Raw genomic sequence first — 24002 nt, forward strand, 5'->3', positions numbered from 1 at the left:
TGCTTAATATGTCGCTCTGTTTGACATTTTGTATTGGGGGTCCCTGCTCAATGTTTTTTTCGTCTAAGGGGTCCTTGTCCTGAAATACGTTGAAGACCCCTGTCTTACCGGATGACAACCAGCGACACATTTGAGTTTTTTTGGTGCCATTTGAGACAAAGTTGGTGAGATATGGAAGGAGCAAAAGTCTCTCATTTTAAAGTAATGTTTGTCTAGGAAAAACAGTTAATACATTAAAAATAACTTATTCATGTCCTTTCCTTTGCGCACGCTTCTCTGATACAGCTGGATAAACTTTAAGCTTGCTTCAACATATGAAAAAAAAAATCACAGACAAGTCAGTCATGAATGGTCATGCAAGGTTTTTTTTTAGACTAGTAATAATAATCTGTAATCATTTAGTTTATGATGCTCACTTTGAATGAAGGATATCCTAAGTTAACACACTAAGTTATTGTTGGAAGACATTGAATTGTTGAGAAACCAGTCTGTTGATGTTTCTGAAGAAGACTTCAAGCAGACACAATACAAAGAACTGCCAGTCATGGTTTTGCAGCAATTTTGTTTGTGTATGTCTAATAATGGGTGTGTGTAAGTAGGCTCAGTTAAGGTATAAAAGAAAACGTAACTCATTTTCTGATAGAAGAAGGTCTGTTCATCTGCACCCTGTGGATGTGCTGGATCCGTGGATTCGTTGGATCATATCGGTGTACTCCACTGAAACTGAAACAGGAACGGTCAATTTCTTAAGGTTTAAAGTCCTAGAAAGTCCACAATGTCCAAATATATCGAACGCATCAGGAACCTAATCCCGGGTCTGCGCCGTCCGGACAACAATGGCCCACCTCAAGGAGACGTTACCGTGGATATAGGGGAGACTGATTATGGGAAGGAGAAGGACCTGGGAAAAATGTCATTTTTCAATCCACTCGATCCTGTGCCAAAATATGACTTTTATGCCAAAGACACTTGGGCAGGACGTATAAAAAAAAGCAGACCATCACTGGATGTTCTACGCAAACCAGTAAGTAAACTCCAGAAGTGGTCATTTGAAAGAAGATGCATGCCTAAGTAAGCTTCTTAACACAAGTGAATATTGTGCACAAAGATTGTTTATATGGCAATATGGTTTGATTTTGATGTTTATTCTCTGGATGTTCTTGTCAACAGCCGGACCCTGAAGATTTTCCTCCACCACCAGAGGAAGATGGACGGCCCAAAGTCAAGCTTGTTCGCTTTGGATGGGTTCTGGGAGTCATGGTGAGAAAGCAGCAATCATTAATGGGATTTTATTCACCTTTCTATTTTTTTCTCCAAGATGTTAAATGGTGAGCTACAGTAATGCTTACGTCTGTGCTCAGACTTTCCAAGAAATCTGCCAGATGTCTTTCTCAGTGAACCCAAACACTACAAACTTATTGAGTGTGAATGTCATGTACATGTATATTTCCCAAAGAATTGTCATTATCATTATGCATATGAACATTTTCTGTTTTTTCTTAAAGATCATTCTCGTTTTGGGGCCTTACAATATCATTCTTGGTTTTACATAGTCATCAGTACAGTAACAAAAAAACAAATAAAAAGTGCGTAACAGGGATATATTCAATTCATGTTTATTTGTATAGCACTTTTCACGATACAAATAATTGCAAAGCAACTTTACAGAAAATTAAGTTTCTACAATATATTTTAGTAGTAGCTTACCAGTGGTGACTGTCAGTTAATGTACATATGGCAGAAATGTACGGAAAAATAAATTAAAGACGTAGTCAAACAGATGATGAACACTGTTAAAGCAATTATTATATGTTGCAATTGAACGTATAGTAAAGTTTGGTAGTTCTGTATATTGTTTCAGGATTAGCATCCTCTGAGGTCCTCTGATGGGTTTGCATCATCTCTTGCGTAGCTAATTAGGATAACATGTTTCTCACTTATCAGTGAAATTTGCCTTTTGTAAAAGCAAAATCAGTCACGCATGTGATTCGTTCAGGTCTGTTGAGTTTTTGTTTGGTTTCAGTTGGGCGTAAAACCATTCTTAGTTGGCCATTATTATACATATCAGTATACCCCCACTAACTCCCCAAATTTAAAGTCTATCTGTCATAATTGTAATTTATTACAATCATATTTAATGAAAACCATTATATCATATGATCAAAGATTGTACCTAAAGTTTATTTTATTATTATTATTAACCAGAATAATTTCCTTTATGCAAAATGTAATGTATTATTTCTCTCCTTTAAATGTGCAGTGAAATATGATTCTGGCTTGTTTTTTTAAGGAATATTAAGGAAACACGTTCATGCACCACTCATGTTTTTGCTATGACTGGGTTTCAGATTCGCGCTATGTTGAATATCTGGGGAGTCATTATGTATCTTAGACTGCCGTGGATCACGTCTCAAGCCGGACTCAGTGAGTCAGTCCTCCATCTGGTTTAATTCAGTTCAAGACACTTAATTAAATCAACTAACAGTTAACAGTTAAATATTTCCACTTAAAAGTATCAAGGCCTAATCCAAAGTAATTTGACATGCCATTTTTGCATTTCTACTTGCAGTTCTGACCTACGTCATTATCTTCATGTCTATCATTGTCACAACAATCACAGCAACGTCTGTGTCAGCAATCTCCACCAACGGGAAGGTCTACTCTGGTGAGTGAAAGTAATTATTCACCATAAAAACAGCAACATGTCTTAAGTAAATAAGACATTTCACTTCATGTTGGTTTTAATCTGAAATTTCAAATTTTTCAGTAAAATATAATATCCTTAAAACAATACAAGAACCTGGAAGTAAACTTGCCCAAGAAATGCTATGTTTGTATTTGTCTTAAACCTATTTAGTGAGGTGTATCATTTCAACAAGCAAAGCCAATTCTTCAAGTAAAAACTACACTGGGAGATTCATCTGTGATCTTTCCTCCAGGTGGCACGTACTTCATGATCTCTCGGAGTCTGGGACCGGAGCTCGGAGCGCCCATCGGTTTGCTCTTCGCGTTCGCCAACGCTATCGCATGTGCGCTCCACACGGTGGGGTTTTCCGAGACTGTCCGAGATCTTCTCAAAGTGAGACATGCACACATGGGAAATTCAGAAAGCAGCTTTTTAGGGAAAAAAAAAAAACCTTTAAACACAAATTCCATTCAAAAAGTTACATAATTTGCCAGCATGATGAGGGAGATTAAGAGTGACTCCTCATTTTTACTCAGATGTGTTATAAATTTGAGTTGGTTGATTAAACAAGCCTATGCAAAGTTCAGTTGTGTTCTCAGACTTTTTAATGCAAAGTTTCTAAGAACAACACAAAAGTATTGAAATATAATTTTTCCATCTGATTTTATGTCCCTTTGGGGTCGCCAATATTTTTGGTCAATTTTCCCAAAAAGCGAAGACAAAAGGTAAAGGGGTCATGAACTGGCTTTTAGTTTTTTTAGTTTTTTTTTTCTCTCTGTTCTGTGTGGTCCATTTATAATATTATCAAGGTTTTTACATAAAAATTTTTTTTGGAAGTAATACGGTATTTTCTGTCCTGTTTTAAAACCCCCTCATCAGAACGCTCTGTTTGAATAAACGTGGAAGATTGTAGACTCAGAAGTAAATGCCCACTGCTATGATTGGCTAATAGTATGTCTGACAGCATACATTCCTCATAGATGGACGCTGCTGTGATTTAGGTTAAAAATGCTTAAGATTTATCAAACAAAATATAAAGCATAGTCCTGCTTTCACCCCTCTCTTTAATTACACTACATGTGCAAATTGGTGGGCGGGGCTAAACAGGCAGTGATGTAGAAGCAGGCGTTGATCTTATCCACACTATTACATCATAGAGTAGAAAGTTCCACATGCTGTCATTTTCGCAGACTGACTTCAATAGAAGCTGTTTTTAGACCAATGAGAAAGTGTTGAGTTCTGAAACTTACAGGATGTTTTTATAAGACAATGACCTCTTATATGTCAAAAGATCAAGGGTATTTTGGTTTCTCAGTTCATGACCCCTTTAAATGTGAAAAAAAAATAAAAGTAAATATAGGAAATACACAAGTAAGTTATAATAACTATGCTTGAGCTCCAAGTGAACTGACGACAAAACTGTTTAAATCTCATCACAATTATTTTCTCTCTGCTCAGGACTTTAAATCTCAGATGGTGGATGATGTCAATGATGTGAGGATCATTGGGGCAATTACTGTCGTCATTCTCCTCTGCATTACATTCGCTGGAATGGCTTGGGAAGCGAAGGTATGTTCCTCTTCTCCTGCTTTCGAAAATTTCCCAATATTGCTTTTTTTAACACAACTGTTCGCCTTGGTTTCCACTCCACCACAGGCTCAGATCCTGTTCTTCATCGCCATCATGCTATCCTTAATTAATTATTTTGTGGGGACAGTCATTCCCCCCAACACTGAAAAGGAGTCTGTGGGATTTTTCGGTTACCGTGGTGAGTACACGAGATCCTGATCTAATAAGAATTTGAGTACATATATATGAGTGATTCTATAATTGGAGATACATTTGGCATTGCAGAAAGAAAAAATATTATTATTGAAAACATATTTAATTTTTATAATTCAGTGCTTGCCAAACACAAAGTTACTTCCTGTTTTTACTTTTAATAAAAAAACAGATGTCATTATGGTATTGTTTGTCAACTCTGTTACGGACAAATTAGCCAATATGTAGAAATAATAATAAATCATAACAGAAAAAAAATATTCTTGTTTTATTAGACAAACAGTCCTTACATTCCATCACTTGAAACTGAGATGTTATTTCATTTATTCATTTGTTCTGAGATAATATTTAAAATACCTGTCTGCACAGAACCGTCCACTTGGAGCAAATATTTTTAATCTGAAATTTTTTTATATACAATATCCAGTTAAAAAAAAGAAATGTTGTTGAAATATTATAAGGGTGGAAAAATAAGTCAATAATGTTTATTAGATTTTAAACAACAATTGTATTGTTTTTTGTGAAAATATTTCATAAACAGAGTTGACCCTTTAAGTAACAGAATTGACAGAATTGTCCAATGGACTGTCAGTTCTGTTACTGCATTGTCAGCATTGTTACTCTACCTTGGTAACAGAGTTTGACAGTAATAGAATTTTCTTAATTTTTGCCAAAAACTCCACTTGCTAGGATAAATGCTAAGAGCACATTGCACTACTGAAATCATGATTCCTTTTGATATTTTGGTAACAGATTTGACACTTTATAAATTTGTCAATTAATATATTTTCTTATTGAGACCACATAGACTTTGCAGTGCTTCAGATCTTAAGATTGAGGGAAAGTGACATCATTTCCTGTATCTTACATAGGTTTGGGAGATAATTCCACTAATTTAAAGGCAAAGTATGGTATGGTAACAGAGTTGACGCAAGATTTACGGACACATTTTTATAAGATTTTTTTTTTTTTTTTTTAAATAATGTTGTAGAATTAGGTAAATTATGCTTTAGGGCTACTATAAATAAAATGAATGAAATATTACCAAAAGAAAAGTACAATAAAATATTTTGATTACATCACATGATAAAAAAAAAAAAAAATGCACTGACTAATTCAGACAACAAGAAATCATGATTTTCAGCTATTTAAGACACTTTTTGCGATCATTATGATATAAATAAATATATATATATATATATATATATATATATATATATATATATATATATATATATATATATATATATATATATATATATATTAAATTGTTATGGACTGTAACATCTTGTAATTCATAACAATGAGTAACAGTATTAAAATAATTAGAAATATAACCATTTGAAAAAAGCAGGAAAAAATAAATAAATAATAAAGGTCTTCTTCAGTCAAATTTCACCAAAATTTGTTAGAGTGCTTGGCGAAGGACCAGCAAAACCCACATTTTTCTTCTTCCAGGTGACATTTTCGTGGAGAATCTGCTGCCTTCCTATCGAGGCCCAAACGGATATTTCTTCAGGTTGTTCGCCATCTTCTTTCCGGCTGCCACAGGAATTCTGTCTGGAGTCAACATCTGTGGAGATCTCAAGGTAATTTTTTTTTTTTTTTTTTTTTTCGGATGATACGTGTAAAGAATGAAAGTCAAAGTGACTTTAAAGTGCTAAATGATGTGGGTTATTCCATGTTATTCCAGGATCCGACCGGTGGGATTCCTAAAGGGACCCTGCTGGCCATACTCTGGACCACCTTGAGCTATTTACTGATCTCAGTCACATGTGGTGAGATTAGACATTCTGTTGCACTGTATTGCATTAGAAACACTTATGAAATTAAACAAAATGTGTCGTGTTTGGCGAAAGGCTCACCAAAGCAATTTCCTCTCTTCTCTCTCAGCTGCAACTGTTGTAAGAGACGCTTCTGGGAATGTGAACGATAGTTTAGCCCTGAAAAATTTCACAACCCAGTGCAGCGGCCTGGGCTGTAAATTAGGCTGGAATTTTGACCGGTGTGAACAGAACCGCACATGTAGCCATGGACTGGCAAACAACTTGCGGGTGAGTGCATCGGCCCTGTTGATAAATCAATAAAACAGCCGGCTTCATTTGTTTCCATTGTGTTTCATCAGTTTCACTGAGGACATCGGAATGCATTGTAAATTAATGCATTTTAACTTTGCTAGTAATATTTAATTGAAAGCCACGTAACCACATCTGTTAAATTAATTCACAATATGCATGCATTCACTCTTAATTTTATGCCCAAACAATATTATTTTAGTATCACTTATATATTGTAGCTTTTATTAATATTTTAAATGAGTCCCCCCCCCCCTTTTAATTTTTTAAAACTTGTAATAATTGTTACTTGAAATATATCTCATAGCACAGACGCAAGTGAAATATTAATCTTTTGCTGTGTGCCGAAGTCCAAGTTTGGTGAAGTGATTTCACATTTACTTCAGTGCATTTAGATATCATGTCTAAGCAATTGTCAAAAAAAAAAAAAAAAAAAAAAAAAAAAAAAAATATGTGGATGGATATAAGGGATGATGGAAGAAGAATGATTTCTGTTTTTCCTCCAGATTCTTACCACTGTTTCAGGATGGGGCATTTTGATCACCATTGGGGTTTTTGCTGCCACCTTGTCATCGGCACTGGGTTTCCTGGTGTCTGCTCCCAAAATTTTCCAGGTAGGCATTTCAAAGGTTTTTCATTATATTGTTGTTCATCCAACATGCAGTGAAATATAACATGTTATAAAAAAATAGTTTTTTTTTTTTTTTTTTTTTTTTTTTTTTTGTAACAGTGTTTGTGTAAGGATAACATCTACCCCTTCATCGGCTTCTTTGGAAAAGGTTACGGGAAAAACAACGAGCCTCTGCGTGGCTACTGTCTCATGTTCTGCATCGCTATGGCTTTCATCCTCATCGGTGAGTCCTGGATCTCCTCCAGATCAGAGGATCAGAAGGGTCTCTCTCTGAGGACACTTTAATGTTTGGTGTCATGTTGATGTTTTCAGGTGACCTGAACACAATCGCTCCTGTGATCTCCAACTTCTTCCTCTGCTCTTACGGCCTCATCAACTTCAGCACCTTCCATGCGTCGATCACCAAATCACCTGGTGAGGACCTGATTATCATCATCATCCTCATCATCAGTTTTACATTGTGCTAATGACAGATATCTAAAGATAGTGCTTGCATAATTATTAGGCAAATCGATATTTTGATCATAATTATGCATATCTGAATGTAAGTTTTTTATACAAAATGAATAGTAGTTATTAAGATCGATGTGGTTTGGATTTGTTCAAATGTGCTTGGAAAAACAATGATAAAATATCGACCTGCCTAAGAATTATGCATGCACTGTAATTTGATTAGTAATAAATGGATGCAAATAAAGATCTAAATGTCTTTTTCTTTGAGGGATTGACAATAGGGTATAAAATAGGCTTTATTCCATTTATGTCACTGCTTCTTCAAACTTAATCTATGGACACTCCCAGTTTCTGTAAATAAAAAAGTAACTAAAATTGAAAGGGTTACACTTCATTTTAAGGTGTCCTTGTTACAGTGTAATTATACATTTAAGTGTACTGTAAGTACATGTACTGTACTTACTATATGGTTAGAGTTAGGATAAGGCTTTGGCTTAGGGTGACTTGCATATAATTATGCATAATTTATTGTTATTATAATAGTAAGTATATAACATGTATAACAGGACACCTTAAAATAAAGTGTTAAAAAAAAACACATTAAAAATGCCTATCTATGAGTTTTTTTTTTCTTCTTTTTTTTTTCTCAAGTTCAAGTTTCTGAAAAGGGGATATAAAAGCTTGCTGTACTGTAATTTATGCAGCCTTATTATTAATGAATGCAATGTATGATGTCCAAAGAAGGATAGGAAAGAAGAAAGGAAACAATCACTTGTTGAGGGGGTGAAGTAAAATAAGTAATAGTTGTTTTCTCTTGCAGGTTGGAGGCCGGAGTATCATTACTATTCTCCATGGACGTCTCTGTTTGGGTCTATCTTGTCATTCCTCCTCATGTTTCTGTTCACATGGTGGGCCGCTCTCATCACCTTCTGTATCGTCCTCTTCCTCCTTGGCTATGTTAGTTATACAAAACCTAGTGAGTGTCACGCTTTACTAGTTAAACAAAAGAACCCCAAATTCAGTATTTTTAATGATATATTTCAGTACCAAAATATTTAAATAAAACACCCTTGTCTGACACCCTTGTTTTCCATCTTATTTGATCATGTGTCCAGAGATAAACTGGGGCACGTCTTATCAGGCAGGTTTCTACAACATGGCTTTGTCCTTCTCGATGTCTCTGACTGGTGTTGAAGACCACGTCAAAAACTTCAGGTAAAGATTATTAGCAAACCGATTGCTTCAGCTCACGATGCACCAGCCGCTCACATATAAACACTTTCTCTTAGGCCTCAGTGTCTCGTTCTGACTGGCCCTCCTAACGTTCGTCCCGCTCTGGTGGACTTTGTGGGGACTTTCACCAAAAACATCAGCCTGATGATCTGTGGGAACATTATCATGGTACATGACATTCATCTTAGACAGATAAACTGACAGTTTAATGCATCCTTGGCTACATGAAATAATTTATTTCAAAACTTGAGATGGTGTTGTCTCTCTCAGGAGGATGAGAAGTCCAGTTTCCCGCAGCACAGCACTGATATGCTGGTGGACTGGCTCAATCAGAGGAAATTTCGTTCTTTCTACACCTCCTTCACCGCTGACAGTCTGAAAGAGGGCGCACATGATCTCATGCAGGTACCACCGCCGCTAGCTTCAGATCTGCTAGCTTTCTTCTTGTCATCTTGTTCTTCTCACAGTCTTTGCATTATTGACACACTATTTTCCTATTTAATACTGTAAAGTACTTTGACAATATGTATTGTTAAAAGCACTAAATAAATAAAGGTGACTTGACTTGCTCTTTTTGTCAATGGTCTTTCTAGGCTTCAGGTCTCGGTAAACTAAAGCCCAACACTCTGGTTTTGGGATACAAGATGAACTGGCAGGAATGTAAACCGGAGAGCTTACAGGACTACGTCAACACCATCAGGTGAGCTGCTGCTTTTGTTCACATATATCAGAATCAGAAAGAGTTTTATTGCCAAGTGTTTTTACACACAAAAGGAATTTGTCTTGGTGTCAGGAGCTTCCAGTACAGAAAGTACAGACATACATATAATTTAAGGTAAAGGAAATAAAGAAATATAGCGCTAATAATAAAGAGCCAATGAGCTTCCTGCTTTACATTTAAATGGCTGGTTAGCATCAACTTGCAGCCACTTTCAGAGGTTCTCTGAAACCCTCCACCTTCCCCAGCTCCACCTGTATAGATCTGCTTACAGGTTATTTTATATGCTATTTGTGCAGCAGCAGCATGTTTTAAATACTCACAGCACCGTATCGCCGTATGCATTGGCAGTCACAAAATCCTGTAGCAGCAATAATCTACAACTACTGCAATAACCAACAACAGCAGCAGCAGCGTAGCAGATCTATTCCACCAAGACCAAAAACATATCCATTACCATGCTAAAATCTTCAGAGAGTTGTCATGATAGAAACAGAATTATGAATGTGCTACATATAGATGAACAGTTTTGGGAAGTTATGTATGCAAGTAGTCCCGAGATGTTGTGTATTGTTCAGGTGGAATATGGCCTGAGGGGAAGTCTGTTTTTTTCGTTGCACTTTTTTCTTTGTATTTTGATCTTGTATAAATGATTTTCTTATAGCAATGCATTCGACTCCAGCTATGGCATTGCGATTCTGAGAATGATGGATGGATTGGATGTAACAGATAATTTGCACAGTGCAGGTGTGTGTTTTATACAGTATGATGCTTAGAAAATGGATTGACGCTGTAGTTGGAGTCATTAAACCAAGCCTTATGTGGGTTTGTTTTGGTTGGGTGGATCATCTGCAATTGACAATCCGGCATTCGATGCAGATGAAGTCCAATACGAAAAGGATGAGACCGACCGGAATTCAGGTGAATCATGAATCTGAGGTCTTATTTGTTGTGCACTTTTACTCTTTTGACACTGCTAGTGAAGTGATATGACATAGCATAATGTGCTTGTGATTTTTGGGATACCAAATTAAAAACCCTGAATGGAAACGCCAACAGCAAAAAGCTTTATGCGTTACCCTCAAAACTGGAATGCAATATTCTAAAATAATTGGAAGAATAAAAATAATTTGAATATTTAATCAGTCAGAATTACTTTATTATAATCAGCAAAGCTGCACATGGGGTACACAGAATTTTTTCCCAATCAAGATTCATTTGGTGCGATTTGACAACGGACCTTACAAAACTCCTTTTTTGAAACCTTTTTGATTCCCCATCCAGATATTTCTGACGAAGGTTCAGATGAGCAGGTCAGATCTGTGTTTCAGACGAAACAGGGCAGGAAGAGCATCGACATCTACTGGATCTCCGATGATGGAGGTGAGAATTATACTTAAACTCCTTGCGGAAGCACCCATTGGTTCTTAATGGTCTGGGCTGGCACTGTTTTTGATATTTCTAAAAATGTCCACATTTATTTTCTCACTGTGAAGCATCGTTGCTCTCTTTCAGGTCTGACTCTTTTAGTGCCATATTTGTTGACCAGAAGAAACCGCTGGAAAAAGTGCAAACTCCGAGTGTTTATCTTAGGAGACCAGGAGACCATGAAAGAAGACCGAAAAGAGTGAGCTGATCATCATCACCATCATTTTTGTAACTATATTTTTTTTGTTTTTATATGCATTCAAGTCAGCGTGTTTCTTATTTCAGCATGAAGATGCTTTTAAAGAGATTCCGGCTGGAGATTGAGGACGTCGTAATAATAACAGATGTGGATAAACCTCCTCTAGCGAAAAAGTAAGAAATGGGCACAAACATGCTCATGGACACGCATACAAAAACATGCAGGTTTTTAGTAACTGTTGATGTTTTCTTCCTCTCTGCTCCTGTAGTTTGCAGCGATACGAGGAAACCATCGCCCCCTTCAGGCTATATGAAGAACAGGCCGGAGGAGAAGTACACGAGCTCAAGAGACTGAGTCCATGGAAAGTGTCTGACAAAGACCTGGAGGCCATAAAACCAAAGGTGTGTGTGTTTGGTAGCATGCGGGTTTTTGAACACAAATACGATGTATCAGTTAAATAGAACTGACCCTGTATTCACGCTCAGATCGAGAGGACGCTGCGACTAAACGAGATCATCAAGAAGAACTCCATCCACGCCGCTCTGGTTGTAATGTGAGTATCAATACTTTAGACAAGTTTACTTGAAAGTGACTCAAAGTGAGTTCAAATGAGTGACATCACAAACAACTGATCATCATTTGTAACATTTTTAGGCCTTTGAGATCCTGTTTAACCAATACTAGTACTTTGGTCACCCAAAGAGCTAGATAGCCATCTTTACTAACTAATTAGCTCCTGATACTAACTCTAAACAAAATAAGCCAGGAAATAAATATAATAAATCAGAAAAGCAGCAAAGACAAAAGAAAACATACAAGCATGTTTAAACATTTAAGCAGAAGCCTTTAGATTAAAAAGGGCCTCAAGATCATAAATTCAGTCAAGTGTGTCCAAACATTTGGATGGTAGTTAATGTGTGTGTGTGTGCTTCAGTTCTCTTCCGGTCCCTGATGTCACCTGTCCTAGTTCTCTCTATATGTCCTGGCTGGACGCTCTGAGCTACGGTATCCACTGTCCTGCCCTGCTCATACGAGGAAACCAGGAGAACGTCATGACCTTCTACTGTCAGTAAAACACTCACAATAATGTGCCTGTTCATCCTTAAACACATTTATTACTGCCTAGTACTTGCAATGTAAAGATGCTGAACCTTGTTGTACTGAAATGAGCTGCTTAATCCTCTTGAACATTGTAATACTGCGTACATATGTATATTTATTTCACATGCTTGTATCTTTGAGGATGATACAGGTCAAACAGATTCGGTAGAAAGGATAGAATAGAGATACAGTAGAAACGCAGTAGAGTTAGGCTGGTGGAGGGAAGTGCTTCATTTCAGGGTAGAAGTTTCATGCTGTTTGAGTGAAAAAATGTCTTATATTATTATGTGTATGATTATTAGGTTATTGTTTTGAATCACAAGTACGCTTTTTATCTGCTTATGAATGTGAAAAATAAAAATTAGCACCACATCTCTAAAGACTTCATATATATGAATTTTGTTTCTCAGTGGCCTCAAAAGTGTTTACTTTCAATTCCTAATTTACACTCAATGTCATTGCATTAGATAACAAAATAAATCCACAGGAGAAATACACTCTACGAGTCAATTTTAGTAAATAGTTTGTGTTATAGTTATTATGATTGTTTACACATAAGAATCACCAAAACACCAGCTGATTCAATCACTTCGATCAATTCAGCTGGGTCTCATCACTAATACATAAGTGGATTCATATTTATAAGCAAGAACTTCTCACGAAAAGTTTCACAACGATTGTTTTTTTAGCTTAATGAATTCTGAGGATTCTAAAGGAGCAAACACACACACACACACACACACACACACACACACACACACACACGTTTATCAATAATTAACAGCCAAACTGGGCCACATTTTTGCATATAGGTATTCTAGGCCTGTGTCTATGCTCACACTTCCAGGGGGCCCAATTACAATAAGAAGAAATAAATTACTTTTTATTCTATGGGTTACCTACAATAACCAAATAACCAAAAAGACAATTTACAGTACCAAGCAAATAAATAACAAATATTAGAGTGGCTAATTATTGCCTAGCTATTGTCATGTTTTCCCAATGAAATTAACTAATCACTTTTTTCTCCCGTTATTTCATATACAAACGCACACACATACAGTACAGACTCACAGTCTTGCGCACTCGGATCAAACAGGTGCGCAGCAACTTGTCAGTGCTGCCCCAGGACTTAATCAGTACTTTTGCAACTGAAATGCATGACATTTCTCGGTATGGAGGTGGTAACATTGCTATTTTTGAAGAAGTTAAACTTGCATATTTGCTATTGATAGCGATAGAGAACACTGTAATGGTTTTCATATGCACTATGATAGATTTTTGTTTTGGGTGGAACCAGTAGCTGTATAATAATAGGGAACGGGGGCCCAGAAAACACCTTTGCCTATGTCACAATAAGAGATAAATCACTGATCACAATGATCTTGATCGTCTGAGGGGAAATGCTTTAATCCAAGCCCTCATGAGAAATGACAGCGTGAATTACAATTTCTGATTTGCCAATAGAAACTTAGCTGATGCATTTTTCTTATATCAGATTATCAGTTCTTCTTTTTCGTCCAATGTCCTGAACTCATTTATTTTCAGAGAATATAAAGAATTGCCTGCCTGTTCATAATGTTATTCAGTTCTTCTGTTTGTGCACAAATGCCCCTCTTGAATGTTTTGTCAAAATAAAACATAAAAACTGAATACATGACTTATGTGATCAAACATTTAAAAGCAAGTTGCACGACCCTCTCAGCTGTCATCTCATTTAATCGGAGAGGAGGTGTGACACAGTTATTTAGTTTGATATTCAGTATTGGTTTTGGGAGTTTAGAAATGAATGCATCTCAAAAACACATCAAAAGTCCACTATAGATCCTCAAGAGAGAACAATAAATCCCATAAGAACAAAAGAGTTTCACTTTTTTCCTCCAAAATAAAATCTGTCATTTTATCCTCTTTTTTTTATTCTCCAAAACCCTCTCTCAATAGTCCCACCCTTTCCATCATCATGCACACAGTTCATTCTCTTTAACTGAAGCAACTGCATGGAGGGTTTTTAAAGGTTCTCATTAACCAGTATCACCTGTTTGCACTAATTAACTCAGTCCTCCTCAATCCGCTCATTAGAGTGTTTTGTATATGAAATGCTTGCCAAAGTAATGCCGCAAATTGTAAAACATAACAATTGATTTAGCAATACAATAATGAAAGCATAAAAAATTGAACACATAATACATGTGACAACTTGTCTCAATTTGACATTCGTGAACACACCTCTAGTCCTGAGAATACAGTTTAACCCTGGTCTACATGAACTGTATGTCTGACATGACAGTGTGTTCAAAACTTTCAAAGCCTTGGAGTTTCCTGCTCCTCAGATCTGAGAAAAACACTCCAGTAATTTCACATCTCCTCTTTTAGAAGAGATCTCAACAATGGTTTAGATTTGCCAGAGATCTCAATATGAACTTAAACATTTCTCATCAAATCATTCATTTAAAAGCTCAACCGATGGTCAACTATTGACTCATTTGTGTCTGATTTTAATTCTACTGTAGAATTTCAGGAGAAACATCTGAGGCAAGGTTGATGATCTGTGAAAGAGTGCCTGAGCTGAAGTCTTTCCATGGTCATTGTCAGTTGATGTATTAAAAAATATCTCATTTATGTATTTTTCTTTCCTGTATGCTTTAAGGTGTGTGAACAGGTTTGATATGTTGCATGCTGCTCTGATAACAGCTGGACAAACTTTAAACTTGCTTCAAGGCATGGAAAATCCCAGGTTTATGACAAGTTTCCAGGCCTATACAACCAACATGTGTTCATGAAAAACAATCAGGGCTGCGTTTCCCAAAAGCATCGCAAGCTTAAGTACACTGTAGACCTATTGCAACCAATGGAGCTACAATCAGCTTAGGCTTACATTGTTTTTTGGAAACGCAGCCCAGATCTCCCTTACGAAAAAGACGTTTATTCATAGTGTAATAGTGTACTATTAGTATACTTCTTTTAAACTAAAAATAATAAAGTATGCTTTTAGTTTACTTTTTATGTACTTCTCAGAAATGGACTTTATGTACTCCTCAGAAATATACTTAAAATGACATTTAAGTATACTTGACTTATACTTACAAAAAGTCTAAATATACTTTAACTTTACTTAAGTATACTTAATAAAATAAACTTGAAGTATACTACTTTTTGGTAAGGGCTCAGAGCCTCAGAGTCTGTCCCCTCATCGTCAACATGATCTATAATCATTTCATTAATAATGGTTGCTTTGGGTGAAGGAGATCTGATCTTCAGATGTCCAAACTCCAGTATTTGTTTTTCTTTGCTTGCTTGTAATGTTGACTAGTTTGATATGAATCTCTATTTTTTTTTCTACATGACTGATAAAGAGTTTAGCTTTTGGCAGACAAAGTCTCTGTTTGACAGATCTATGTGAAACCAGTTTAATTATATTTCCAAACAAGATTTCAAAGATAGCATGAGAACACAATACAAATAACCTCCAGTCACGGTTCTGCAACAATGCAACAGTATTTGTGGGTCTATGTGAGAAGGCTCAGTTAAGGTATAAAAGAAAATGCAACTCATTTCCTGACAGCAGAGGAAGGCCAGGTCAAGTCCACACGGCTCGCTGGAATATGCAGTGATTGTCCGATGCGATTTCTTTGGATCTGAGGGATTAATACAGGAAGGGAAGGAAATTCACAGGCAAAAGTCCCACAGAATCCACCATGGCCAGATATGTTGCTCGTATCAGAAACCTCATCCCAGGAGTTCGGCATGCGGACAGCAACATCCCGTCTCAAGGAGTTACTGTGGATATGGGGGTGCTTGATTACGGGAAGGACAAGATAAAAATGTCATTCTACAATCCGCTGGACCCTGTGCCAAAATATGACTTTTATGCCAAAGACACTTGGTCGGGACGTATAAAGAGCACCAGACCGTCACTGGATGTTCTGCGCAAACCAGTAAGTAAAACTCCAGAAGTGGTCATTTGTTAAGTTTGTGAGTCTAATTAATATTGTACGCACTGATTATTGATTGTTGATTCTCTGGATGTTCCTGCCAACAGCCGGACCCTGATGATCTTCCTCCACCGCCAGAGGACGACGGACGGCCCAAAGTCAAGCTTGTTCGCTTTGGATGGGTTCTGGGAGTCATGGTGAGAAAGAAGCAATGATACATTTTTATTTGATGAATACTTCAAAATAAAAATCTTATAAATACAATAAAATGTATGCATTTGATTGAATTCTTTAATCAAAGTTTAGATTGGTGTTTTAATTTCAGATCCGCTGTATGTTGAACATCTGGGGGGTCATTATGTACCTGCGACTGCCGTGGATCACGTCTCAAGCTGGAATCAGTGAGTCAGTCCTCCATCTGGTTTATTTAATTCAGTTCATATCCTAAATTCAGTCATTGTACATTCTCAAACAACTTTTCTCAGGCAATTTTTTTTTATGTTATATCTACAGACATTTTACATATGTGCCACAGGAATGCCTTAAATTCTGCATTTTTGCTTGCAGTTCTGACCTACGTCATTATCTTCATGTCTGTCACCATCACAACAATCACAGCAACCTCAGTGTCTGCGATCTCCACCAACGGGAAGGTCTACTCTGGTGAGAGAAATTAATCGTTCACCACAAGAACATGTTTTACTTGATTTCATGTTGGGTTCAGTCAGAATCATGTCTTGCTTTCCATTAAAAAAAAAATAAATAAATAATATATATATATATATATATATATATATATATATATATATACACACACAACATACTCAAAACAAGAAATGTTTACCTGAGAAGTAAAACTGTGGAAGAAATGCATTGCAGTGTGCTGTATTTAAAAAAAAAGAAAGAAAAAAATTAAGTGATAACAAGAAGTGATCTTTCCTCTAGGTGGCACGTACTTCATGATCTCTCGGAGTCTGGGTCCGGAGCTCGGAGCGCCCATCGGTTTGCTCTTTGCGTTCGCTAATGCTCTCGCCTGTTCACTCAACACAGTGGGGTTCGCCGAGACCGTCAGAGATGTTCTTAAAGTGAGACACACTCTTACAGATAAATGTATTTATTGTCAGGTTGTGGGAATTTCAGAGAGCTGCTTGAAGGGGGAGGGGGAACTGTAAATTAATAAATAAATAATGATTCCATACAAGCACTTTCAATATTTTACTCAACTTGATGAGGGACACACTTATGTCCATATTTTCTATGAAGAAACATGAGGATGTTTTAGGTGATATTCACCCTAATGGTTGTACTTGTCTGTTTTAGAAAGCACAGTTGTTTATATTTCACTCCCAGTCGTTTTCTCTATTTTCAGGACAATAGCGCTCAGATGGTGGATGATGTCAATGACGTGAGGATCATTGGGACGATTACTGTCATCATCCTCCTCTGCATCACATTTGCTGGCATGGCTTGGGAGGCGAAGGTAAGGTCCTTTGCTTTGGTTTTTGCTCATTTCCCAGTACTGTCTCTTTTGCCATTGCTCTTCTTGGTTTTCACTCCTCCACAGGCTCAGATCCTGTTCTTCATAGCACTCTTGCTCTCCTTAGTGAATTATTTTGTGGGGACGGTCATTCCCCCCAGCACCGAGAAGCAGGCCATGGGATTTTTTGGCTACCGCGGTGAGTACACGAGATCCTGATCGAATGTGAGCTTCAAATGCATCCAATAAACTCCCGTTTATAAGTTATGGAGTCAATATTTTATTTTCCTGCTACAACAAACCAAATTAATTTGGAGATCGGTTCCTCCATAAGAAAGAAACAAAAACACAGACCTTGATAAAAGATAATTATGGCATAAGTGAAAATGATGACAATATCGTCAGAATTATGGAATAAAATTGCATAATTATTACATAAAAATATTTATATATTAGTATGTCATGATTTTCTCTCTTAATAATGACATTTTAGGCCAATTTAATCATTGACGTTTCAACTGGCTTGTGTCACAATTTCTAATATATCCCATAATTAACTTAGTCTTAACTTAATTATCTTAGTCTTTTTCACTTTCTTCCACATAATTCTAACTTTTGTATCTTAATTGCCATTTTGCCATCATTTTGACTAATATATATATATATTATATATATATATATATATATATATATATATATATATATATAAATATATATATATATTTTTTAATATTTTAGCTTGTTAACATATTGACTTTTTAAATCTCTGTTATGACTGTGTCATAATTTCTACTATATCTTACAATTTTGACATTTTATCTAATAAATAATTAAGAGATACAATATAGACATTATGAGATAATTATGACTTAGTATGACTTTTATGAATCCTAATTGACTTAATATGTAATAATTTAGACTTGTGTCGCTCATAATCGACTTTATCTTAATTATGACTAGGTATGTCATAATTTCTACATTTTATCTCATAATTTTGACGTTTTATTCCATAATCATGACTTACATCACCAAGTGATGGTGGTCCACCAGCCAGAGCATTTGGTGAAGCAACAGACAAACCTAACCAGCTTTGTATTCTCCCAGCTGAGATTTTCGTGGAGAATCTGCTGCCTTCCTTCCGAGGCAAAGATGGATCTTTCTTCAGGATGTTCGCCATCTTCTTCCCTTCTGCCACAGGAATTCTGTCTGGAGTCAACATCTGTGGAGATCTCAAGGTTATCTTGCTGTTTTTGTGCTTCAGTTGATGTGTCTTACTAATGCTACAAAAATGACGTGTATGTCTGTCTGTGTTATTCCAGGATCCATCTGGTGGGATTCCTAAAGGGACCCTGCTGGCCATATTCTGGACCACCTTGAGCTATTTACTGATCTCAGTCACAGTTGGTGAGATTACACATCAGTGGTCAACTGACATTGATTGGTCGATTGAATGATTGATTTATTATGGCCAGCGCTGTTGAATAAAAAATACAGAATGTTTCTTCAAAAAACAACCAAATGGGAATTCTGTGGGAATGTTAGCTGCCAATTATTGGCCACTATTTTGACAACATCAGCTAAACAGATTAATATAGCGGCCGACGCTGATAATTAAACTATACAGAACATCTACTATTAGTAGACATATTTCTGTCACAATGAAATGTGTATTTTATTAATGAACCGCTCGCTAAGGCACTTCCCTCTCTTCTCCCTCAGCTTCAAGTGTTGTGAGAGACGCTTCTGGTAGTCTGAATGATAGTTTAGCGCTCAATTCTTCGATCCACTGCAGTGGTTTGGGCTGTAAATTAGGCTGGAATTTTGACCAGTGTGAGCAGAACAACACATGTAGCTTTGGACTGGCAAACCATTTCCAGGTGAGCGCATCAGTTATCAAAAAAACCCAGATTTTTACACTTGGTGAATTCTGACTGCTGGAAAGTGGAGTAGATTTTGCATTCACATCAATGCATTCAGCATAATCCATGACAGTGGCATTGCACTATAGAAATGTCGCTCAAAATGGTATATTTTAACTTATGGAAGATGGATGAAGGATATTATGGCTATTTGTCTCCAGATTCTTGCCATAGTTTCAGGATCTGCTCATTTGATCACCATCGGGATCTTTGCTGCCACCTTGTCATCAGCACTGGGTTTCTTGGTGTCTGCTCCCAAAATTTTCCAGGTAGACCATGTGGCTGTTCTGAGGATAGCATTTTTTATTCAACATGTGACTGTAACATGTTATGTGTTTTTTTATTTATTTTTTGTCAGTGTTTGTGTAAGGATAACATCTACCCCTATATCGGCTTCTTCGGGAAAGGTTACGGGAAAAACAACGAGCCTCTACGAGGCTACATGCTCATGTTCATCATCGCTTTGGCTTTCATCCTCATCGGTGAGTCCTGGATCTCCTCCAGATCAGAGGATCAGAAGGGTCTCTCTCTGAGGACACTTTAAAGTTTGGTGTCGTGTTGATGTTTTCAGGTGACCTGAACACAATCGCTCCTCTGATCTCCAACTTCTTCCTCTGCTCTTACGGCCTCATCAACTTCAGCACCTTCCATGCATCGATCACCAAATCACCTGGTGAGAACCTGATTATCATCATCACCCTCATCAGTTTTGCACTGTGTAAACAACAAACTGGATGCATGGACAAATATGTAAAAAAAAATTAATACATTTGAAATTGTTTGTGTGTCTCGTAGGTTGGCGGCCACAGTATCGTTACTTTTCTCCATGGACGTCTCTGTTTGCTGCGGTCTTGTCTTTCGTCCTCATGTTTTTGTTCACCTGGTGGGCCGCTCTCATCACTTTTGGTATCGTGCTCTGCCTCTTAGGCTATGTCACCTATAAAAAACCTCGTGAGTAAAAGATGCAGATTATAACCAATACTTTCCAATTATAATATGCTTCTGAGGTTCATTAATATTGTTACTGCAGCACCAAAAATTTCTGTTTTCCATTAGCATGATAAGTGAACACAGTAAATGTTGTCTGTGTCCAGAGGTGAACTGGGGCACGTCTTATCAGGCGGGTTTCTACAACATGGCTTTGTCCTTCTCGATGTCTCTGACTGGTGTTGAAGACCACGTCAAAAACTTCAGGTAAAGATTATTAGCAAACCGATTGCTTCAGCTCACGATGCAGCAGCCACTCACATATAAACACTTTCTCTTAGGCCTCAGTGTCTCGTTCTGACTGGCCCTCCTAACGTTCGTCCCGCTCTGGTGGACTTTGTGGGGACTTTCACCAAAAACATCAGCCTGATGATCTGCGGGAACATTATCATGGTACGTGACATTCATCTTAGACAGATAAACTGACAGTTTAATGCATCCTTGGCTACATGAAATAATTTATTTCAAAACTTGTGATGGTGTTGTCTCTCTCAGGAGGATGAGAAGTCCAGTTTCCCGCAGCACAGCACTGATATGCTGGTGGACTGGCTCAATCAGAGGAAAGTTCGTTCTTTCTACACCTCCTTCACCGCTGACAGTCTGAAAGAGGGCGCACATGATCTCATGCAGGTACCACCGCCGCTAGCTTCAGATCTGCTAGCTTTCTTCTTGTCATCTTGTTCTTCTCACAGAGTCTTTGCTCTTCTCGTCAATGGTCTTTCTAGGCTTCAGGTCTCGGTAAACTAAAGCCCAACACTCTGGTTTTGGGATACAAGATGAACTGGCAGGAATGTAAACCGGAGAGCTTACAGGACTACGTCAACACCATCAGGTGAGCTGCTGCTTTTGTTCACATATATCAGTGAATCTGTTACACTTTTTCTTTGTATTTTGACGTTGTATGATGCTTCTCGTTCAGCGATGCCTTCGACTCCAGCTACGGCATCGCGATTCTGAGAATGATGGACGGATTGGACGTAACGTCTGATTTGCACAGTGCAGGTGTGTGTTTTATGCCATATTATGGATTGAAATTGCACATTCAGTCATGAAATCAACAGGTTTGTTGTGTTTGAGGCAGATCATCTGCTATTGATAACCCGGCATTCGACGCAGATGAAGTCCCACAATGTGATAAGGACGAGACCGACCGGAATTCAGGTGAAACAGACAGAAACTGTATTTTCTGTGCACATAAATTTAATTTGACATTAAATCATCATATATTAATATAAAATTTAAATAATAAAATGGTATAATCCAATATTTCAAGTCCTGCTGTCATCACTCAGTCAGCCAATCAGAATGATTCTATTATAACAACAAAGCTGTGTCGTTTCACTCGAGCTTCATTAGATGAGACGATCTGAGGACTGGCCAAAATAAAGCTCCTTTGTTGTCTGCTCATCCAGATATTTCTGACGATGGCTCGGATGAGCAGGTCAGATCGGTGTTTCAGACGAAACAGGGCAGGAAGAGCGTCGACATCTACTGGATCTCTGACGATGGAGGTGAGACACAGCTGCTTAAAAAGTTGGTAATTTCCATATTTGTTTTCTCATTGTGAAATGCTATTGCTTTCTTTCAGGTCTGACTCTTTTAGTGCCGTATTTGTTGACCAGAAGGAACCGCTGGAAAAAGAGCAAACTCCGAGTGTTTATCTTAGGAGACCAGGAGACCATGAAGGAAGACCGGAAAGAGTGAGTTGATCATCATTTGTTTTGAATTGCAGAAACAGTGGTTCTTTAAACCTGTTTGTCTTTGCAGCATGAAGATGCTGTTAAAGAGATTCCGGCTGGAGATCGAGGACATCGTCGTGATAACAGACGTGGATAAACCTCCTCTAGTGAAAAAGTGAGAAACATGCGCAAACATGCTCATAAATACACATTTTAAAATTCATCTTTATAGTAACTGTTGTGTTTTTCTTCCTCTGTGTTCCTGTAGTTTGCAGCGGTACGAGGAATCCATCGCCCCCTTCAGGCTGTGTGAAGACCAGGCCGGAGGAGACGTACAGGAGCTCAAGAGACTGAGTCCATGGAAAGTGTCCGACAAAGACCTGGAGGCCATAAAACCAAAGGTGTGTGTGTTTGCAAGCGTGTTGCTTTCTGATTGTAAGTAAATCTTCAGTGTTAAAGCAATAATGCATTATAGACAACAGTTTGTTTCTGTGGAGCTGCTTTGAAATGATGTGTAAATTAACAAATAAATTCAACTTGAGTCTGATAATCAGTCCCTCTATTAAACTGTCTTTTGTTTTCAGGTGGAGAGGACAGTGAGACTAAACGAGATCATCAAGAAGAACTCAATTCACGCTGCTCTGGTTGTAATGTGAGTACAGATCAGAGTTATTGCCATTAACTAAAACCATTATAAACTACAACAAAACATTACTTGAAATAAAAAATAAAACAAACATTAAATGAAAAAAACAAACAAACAAACAAACTAGTTGGAAAGGCAACATTTCGATTAGTTGAAATACTAAAATGACAAAATAAACTAAAACTTAAAAACTACATAGTCTTTTAAACTGATTTCAATCATTTAAGCAAATGAGTGACTTGTAGTGTGTGTTTTTAACGAGTCTCTTCATTATAACGTGTGTCTATGTGCTTCAGTTCTCTTCCAGTCCCTGATGTCACCTGTCCTAGTTCTCTCTATATGTCCTGGCTGGACGCTCTGAGCTACAGCATCCACTGTCCCGTCCTGCTCATACGAGGAAACCAGGAGAACGTCATGACCTTCTACTGTCAGTAAATGTGACTGTTCATCATTAAATCCATCTGCATGGAGAGCTCAGCTGCTGTCAGTTTCAGTCATGTAACGCTGTTGAACCTGTTGATCGGAAATGAGCTGTTTAATTCTCTTGTTCAGCGACTGTGGGTGTATGTTTATTTCACATGTTCTTATGTCTGTTTAATCTATCTTTGATGATGCAGGTTAATGATTCAGCTAGAAAAGATCGAATAGAAATGGGAAAGCACTTTGTCTCTGATCCCTCCCTTCATTTGAGGGTAGAAGTTAAATGCAATTTAATGCAACAAGACACAATTATAATATTATAAAATAAGTTTATTTGTTCATGCATTTGCAAAATTACATTTCATTGACCAAAACATTATAACCAATAATTTAGTATGTTACATTCTGACTGAATATAAATACTAGATTATTATGAATTGAATGCATGTTTTGATCTATAAATTTTGTATGATTATTATTGACTGAATATCAACGACAGACATCTCAGCTTTCACTTATAAATACTAGATTATTATGAATTAAATGCATGTTTTGATCTTATGATCTTGTCTCATTACACCAAGTATAAAAATGTTCACATAATATATTTCAGCTGAAATAAACAGACTTCATTGT

At 37.1% G+C, this 24002-nt stretch overlaps 1 protein-coding gene across 3 annotated transcripts; it reads left to right on the forward strand.

The window, feature by feature from the left end:
• The first annotated feature begins 629 nt into the window (after positions 1 to 629).
• Positions 630 to 23809, forward strand: LOC109069477 (solute carrier family 12 member 3-like). Of its 3 annotated transcripts, none has more exons than XM_042726738.1 (26): positions 630 to 1024; positions 1171 to 1260; positions 2349 to 2424; positions 2570 to 2665; positions 2940 to 3079; positions 4145 to 4255; positions 4343 to 4454; positions 5927 to 6057; positions 6162 to 6246; positions 6362 to 6522; positions 7050 to 7157; positions 7274 to 7397; positions 7487 to 7588; positions 8448 to 8603; positions 8743 to 8842; positions 8917 to 9028; positions 9131 to 9265; positions 9454 to 9560; positions 10243 to 10325; positions 10419 to 10499; positions 10863 to 10961; positions 11094 to 11205; positions 11292 to 11378; positions 11474 to 11606; positions 11691 to 11758; positions 23243 to 23767. In XM_042726738.1, the coding sequence occupies exons 1-26, from the start codon at positions 776 to 778 to the stop codon at positions 23379 to 23381; spliced, it is 2997 nt and encodes a 998-aa protein (XP_042582672.1). In that variant the 5' UTR covers positions 630 to 775; the 3' UTR covers positions 23382 to 23767. The 3 variants fall into 3 exon arrangements, with proteins under 3 accessions (XP_042582672.1, XP_042582671.1, XP_042582673.1); XM_042726737.1 differs by lacking the exon at positions 23243 to 23767 and adding an exon at positions 12140 to 12678; XM_042726739.1 differs by lacking the exons at positions 630 to 1024; positions 1171 to 1260; positions 2349 to 2424; ... (20 more) ...; positions 11474 to 11606; positions 11691 to 11758 and adding exons at positions 15792 to 16241; positions 16346 to 16435; positions 16564 to 16639; ... (20 more) ...; positions 22569 to 22701; positions 22885 to 22952 and having other exon boundaries at positions 23243 to 23809.
• The last annotated feature ends 193 nt before the right edge of the window (positions 23810 to 24002 follow it).

Source organism: Cyprinus carpio, chromosome B7 (assembly GCF_018340385.1).
Source record: "Cyprinus carpio isolate SPL01 chromosome B7, ASM1834038v1, whole genome shotgun sequence".
NCBI lineage: Eukaryota > Metazoa > Chordata > Actinopteri > Cypriniformes > Cyprinidae > Cyprinus > Cyprinus carpio.

Coding starts and splice junctions, on each gene's coding strand:
- LOC109069477 (XM_042726738.1), top strand. CDS start 776: ATGTCCAAATATATCGAACGCATCAGGAACCTAATCCCGGGTCTGCGC. Junction 3,080..4,144: donor CTGTCCGAGATCTTCTCAAA/GTGAGACATGCA, acceptor CTCTCTGCTCAG/GACTTTAAATCTCAGATGGT. Junction 8,843..8,916: donor GACCACGTCAAAAACTTCAG/GTAAAGATTATT, acceptor ACTTTCTCTTAG/GCCTCAGTGTCTCGTTCTGA.